This window comes from Parus major, chromosome 2 (genome assembly GCF_001522545.3).
Source record: "Parus major isolate Abel chromosome 2, Parus_major1.1, whole genome shotgun sequence".
NCBI lineage: Eukaryota > Metazoa > Chordata > Aves > Passeriformes > Paridae > Parus > Parus major.
Window position 1 is genome coordinate 758,395 of NC_031769.1, and position 5,276 is coordinate 763,670.

The window sequence follows — 5,276 nt, forward strand, 5'->3', positions numbered from 1 at the left end:
ATGATGATAATAATGAGATGTTGAAAATCTACTCCATAAAAAAGAGATATCAAAGGAAAATTTATAATCCCCTTAAGCATGACAAGAGGCCTTCTGTGCTCTCTGTGAGCAAAGTCACACCATGCTGAGGGGAAAAGTGCATTTTTTTCCCCCTTTTTTATTTCCAGCGTGGTTTTCACACCCCAAAGCCTAAGAAACCTGCAGTGGATCCACAGATATTGTTTAATTTGTCACCAGGATTCAGCCACCGCTGTGATAAAATCAGGGAACTCCGTGACAAGGCACAGAATTGCTGAGGCAAGGCCGGGCCTGAGGGAAAGGCCTCTTGCAAATACAATAATAATAGTAATAGTAATGATAATAATAATAATAATAATAATAATAATAATAATAATAATAATAATAATAATAATAATAATAATAATAATGAGATGTTGAAAATCTACTCCATTAAAAAGAGATATCAAAGGAAAGTTTATAATCCCGTTAAGCATCCACTCTTTAACAAGAGGCCTTCTGTGCTCTCTGTGGGCAAAGGCACACCACACTGAGGCAAAAAAGTGCATTTTTTCCCTCTCTTTTACTTCCAGAGTGGTTTTCACACCCCAAGAAACCTGCAGTGGATGCACTTTATTTGTCACAATAATTCAGCCACCTCTGTGATAAAATCAGGGAACTCTGTGACAAGGCACAGAATCGCTGAGGTGAGGCCAGGCCTGAGGGAAAGGAGTCTTGCAATCATAATCATGATAATAATGATGATAATGATAATGATGATAATGATAATGATAATGATAATGATAATGATAATAATAATGATAATAATAATAATAATAATAATAATAATAATAATAATAATAATAATAATAAATTTTAGATGTCATTAAAAAGCATTAGTTGATTGAGATACGATTTCAAAGCTGGCAGAAACATCCATTTTTTCCGTGTTCTTTGCCCTGGGTAAGCAGCACTTACGTAAGACCAGCCTGGTCACTTAATGTGAACAGTGATGATGGTTTAATTTGTCTTCATATTAAATATCATTCCATTCACCTTTGGAGCCATGACAGAAAATTCCTGGCAAAAGATGCCTCAGCTTTGGGTACAGAATAACGAGGAGGATTTGGGGATGGGTAATTAACACAGCTCATTTAGGGAGAGCTCATGAGGAGCAGGAATTTCCCAAGAGGAAAGGCTGAGATTAACAGGAGGAATCACCACGGGAGATTTTGCTTTCAGCCTTTTCAATCACCCTGGAGGTGGAAAGTTTCCATTTCTGCCTCTGTGGTGGGAGAAAAAGCGAGCAACTCTGCTCTTCTTCGTGCTCTTCCTTTACCAGGTCACCCTGACAAGTCCTGCCTGTGGGAGGATGAAAGGAAAGGATGTCCTTTCCCTGGGGGAAATCTTGGATCGGGGGAAATCAGCTGGACAATTCCCACCCCAGGATGTGGCTGAGGGTAGCGGGTCAGAGGAGACGATTTCAGAGAGGTCAAAAGTCTGTGCTTTGATCACGGTGCTCGATGACTCTCACACCTGCTCCAGGAGCTTCCCAGAAAATTCTGGGGCTAGAAGAGCTCTTTTATAAGTTCTAAGAACTGGGAAAAATCCCACCAAACTGGTTTGGGAAGGGAACTTCATCCAGCCTTTTGCTGGAGCAGCACCCAGCACACACAACCTTCTGCCCCTTGCCCATGTCAGAGAAAAAACTCATTTCCTCCTTTCCCTCATTTCCTAAATCTCTTCATTCATGAGCTGCTTCACTCTTGAGGAGAAAAAAGAGCAAACTTTGGAACAACCCAAAAGAGCGGACCTTTTGAACAACCGGAAAAAAAAAAAGAAAAAAACCCCAAACAAACAACAGAAAAAACCCAAACCAAGACAAAACCCCGACCCCAAAAAACCCTACTCTGTGGTTAGATTTCAAATTAAGAACATTGTCCCGAAGGGCCTCTGGATCATCCTCAAGGAAGCTGTGGTTAGATCCTTATCTCTGGCTGTCTGGGCTAATCCTCCCTGCGGCTCATCAGCCCCTAATGCCGTGCTCTGGATCTGAGGGGACTCTTCCAGGAACCACTGGAAAACCAGAGGGTTTGGATAAATTCTTTGGGAATTACAGGTGCGTGTGGGTGGGAGCGTCATTCTCTGTGGGACAAGGAGGTCACATCCTCCCGAGTGACACCAGGGACAGCTTTGCTTTCACCTTAGCATGGAATTCCTTCCAGATTTCCGGCATTTCCAGAGCCCCAAGCTGGCTCCTGGGGAGGTGGGAAATTTCTGGCAGATGCTATTTGGATATTTTATCGTTTTCTGGATGTTTCTAAATTTATGGCTGACAGATTTTTATTTTTATTTTATTCCAAGGGCACACCAGACCTTCTCCATGTGCTTGGAAACCCTTTTCCAGCTGGTGACTGGTGTCACTCTTTCCAGATTGTGACTACACCAGAATTAATTCAAGATTGTGGAACAGCAGTTAGGTTTGGGTGGGAAGGGATCTGAAGGATGATCCCATTCCACCCCTGCCATGTTCAGGGACACCTCCCACCTTCCCAGGTTGCTCCAAGCTCCATCCAGCCTGGCCTTGGACACTGCCAGGGATCCAGGGACAGCCACAGCTGCTCTGGGAATCTGTGCCAGGGCCTCCCCACCCTCCCAGCCAGGAATTCCTTCCCCAAATCCCATCTGAATCTACTTCCTTCTGGCTCAAAGCCATTCCTGTCCCTCCATCCCTTGTCCCCAGTCCCTCTCCAGCTCTCCTGGAGCCTCTTCAGGCCCTGCAAGGGGCTCTGAGGTGTCCCTGGAGCTTCTCCTCTCCAGGGGAACATTCCCAGCTCTCCCAACCAGTTGCTCCTGGTTTGTTTCCACACGTGTTTGGACATCCCCTCCCACAGACAACCACAGAAACATCGGAATTTTCGATAACAACCTGGCAGCAAAAGGATTTCCTGCTGTGGCAGAGGGAGCCTCAATGCCACGGAACAAGCTCCAACCACTTCTGAGCGTCCCCGAGACCAATTTCCCCCAAGATCTCTTCAGGAATGGGATCATGGCAGCTGCAGGAAACTTTCCTGCCTTTGAGGACAATTTTCCAATCAAATCATTGCCCATCAAAGCGCGATGTGGCTTTGGCAAGCTCGGGAAGGCTTTCCAAGAGGAGGAAGATGAGCTGGAGAGGTTTTATTTGAGACAGAGGTCCGTGGGTTAGCCCGGCATGAGGCCAGAAATTCCGGCTCCATGCAGGAATGGGAATGCCTACCCTTTCCCTCGTCTCGTTGGTGAGGAACTTGGCGCACTCGCTGTAGTTGGCCCAGGTGCGGTTGTTGCCCGGGACCAGCTCCCAGCTCCCGTTCAGGTCACACCGGCGATAAGCGTGGCCTGAGGAGAGAGAGGAGACACGGAATCAGCGGGAAAAGGGGAGAAATTCCATCCCAAGGTGACGCCCATCCATGCTGGGGCCTCCTGCCTGCTCAGAGGCTCGGCTGCAAAAAACAGCTTCAATCTCCACGTCAATTTTATCAAAATTTCATCAATTTTTTTAAGCTGAGAAACACCACAGAGCCTTTAATAAGTTGCCCAGGGTTGGAATTCAGATGTTGGGTCTGCAAACCAAGGAGAGAAGACTTGGAAAAACATAAAACCTAGCATTATCCTCGGAATTCCTTGCATCTCTCCCTAAGGAAAAATAATAAAAGGCGATTTGTACTATTTTGCTCTTTGTTTGCAGGTTCAGGTCATGTCCAGGGGTATTTTTTTATCCCTGTCGTCCTCACAGGGGTGCAGGAGGAAGGGAATGCAAGGTTTCATCCTTGGATTCGTCTGGCAGAGGAGAATATCCATGTGGGAATTGGGGCATTGGGTGTGTGTTAAATTCCCCTCACAGAAAACAGGGATTAATCCCACAGATCCTGGAACTACGGAAGGAGAACAGGGAGCCTAGGGAAAGACTGAGAGGGACTGGGGACAAGGGATGGAGGAACAGGACACAGGGAATGGCTCCCAGTGCTTGGATGGGATATTGGGAAGGAATTCCTGTCTGGGATGGAATTCCCAGAGCAGCTGTGGCTGCCCCTGGATCCCTGGAATTGCCCAAGGCCAGGCTGGACGGAGCTTTGAGCATCTTGGGATGATGGGAGGTGTCCCTGCCCATGGCAGGGGTGGGAATGGGATGATCTTTATGATCCTTTCCATCCCAAACCATCCCAGGATTCTCTGATCCCATCGTCCAAGCGTCTCCATCGGGCTCCCACATTCCCTGACTTATCCAGCGGATATCAGCGAAATAAGAACCCCAAGCCATGTGGGAATATTGAGAAAAAAGGGAAGGATTGCACTGAGGTCTAGGTTGGATATTGGGAAATTCCTTCCTGGAAAGGGCTCTCCAGGCCTGGCCCAGCTGCCCAGGGCAGGATTATATATTTATAGAATTTATATTTATCAACGTTTATCAATAAACAACGGCTGCCTCTCTCCTTCCTTTTCCCTGGCTTCACTCCCACTTGGAAGGGAGGCAACGTGTGAGAAAACAGGGATGAGGAAGGGAATTTTGAATTTCCCGGCTGTCAGGAATGTCCTTCGTGCCTCCCCCGAGCAGGGAGGAATTCCCACATTCTGTTCCCAGACAACCACCGGGCTCTGGACACGGAATTAACAAAGCCCCGAGACTGAGAATAAATTAATATTTTGGAATTATATTTTGGGGTTTTCTTGCTACACAAAGTTCAGGGTTTCCAACGAATCTGGGTTTGGGAACCTCCAGGATTTACAGCTGGGAGCTGGGAGCAGGAAATTGATGTTCAGAATGTCACAGTCCGTGAAGGGCAGGTGGGAAATTTGTGATTCTGAGCAGGAAATTTTCATTATTTCAGCTCAAATGGAGCTTTTCTTCCAATAATTTATACATATACATATATATTTATAAATATTTATAATATAATACACATATTTATATATAATATTTATATATTTATACATATAAATATCTATACATATATAAAAACATAATTTAGATAGTTCATATATATAACAATATTAAGAATTAATATTAATAATTAGTAATAATAATTAATTAATAATATTTATAGTATATATTTAAATATTTTATATATTAATATATTTATATATATTTTTATATATTGTACATCTATAGATATATATTTTTTATTTTATAAATATATATTTTATAAATATTTCAATAAATATATTTATAGAAATTTATATAATTTTAGATATATAGAAATATATATTTGATAAATATTTCAATAAATATATTTATAGAA

General features: G+C 43.6%; 1 protein-coding gene across 1 annotated transcript in view; it reads right to left on the bottom strand.

Annotated features, from left to right (window-relative positions):
- The window catches only part of PTH1R (parathyroid hormone 1 receptor), an 88,579-nt gene that overhangs the window by 29,056 nt on the left and 54,247 nt on the right, over positions 1-5,276 (bottom strand). The window contains exon 3 of the mRNA XM_033512163.1: positions 3,257-3,402. Coding sequence (XP_033368054.1) covers positions 3,257-3,402 — 146 coding nt within the window. The remainder of the gene's footprint in view (positions 1-3,256; positions 3,403-5,276) is intronic.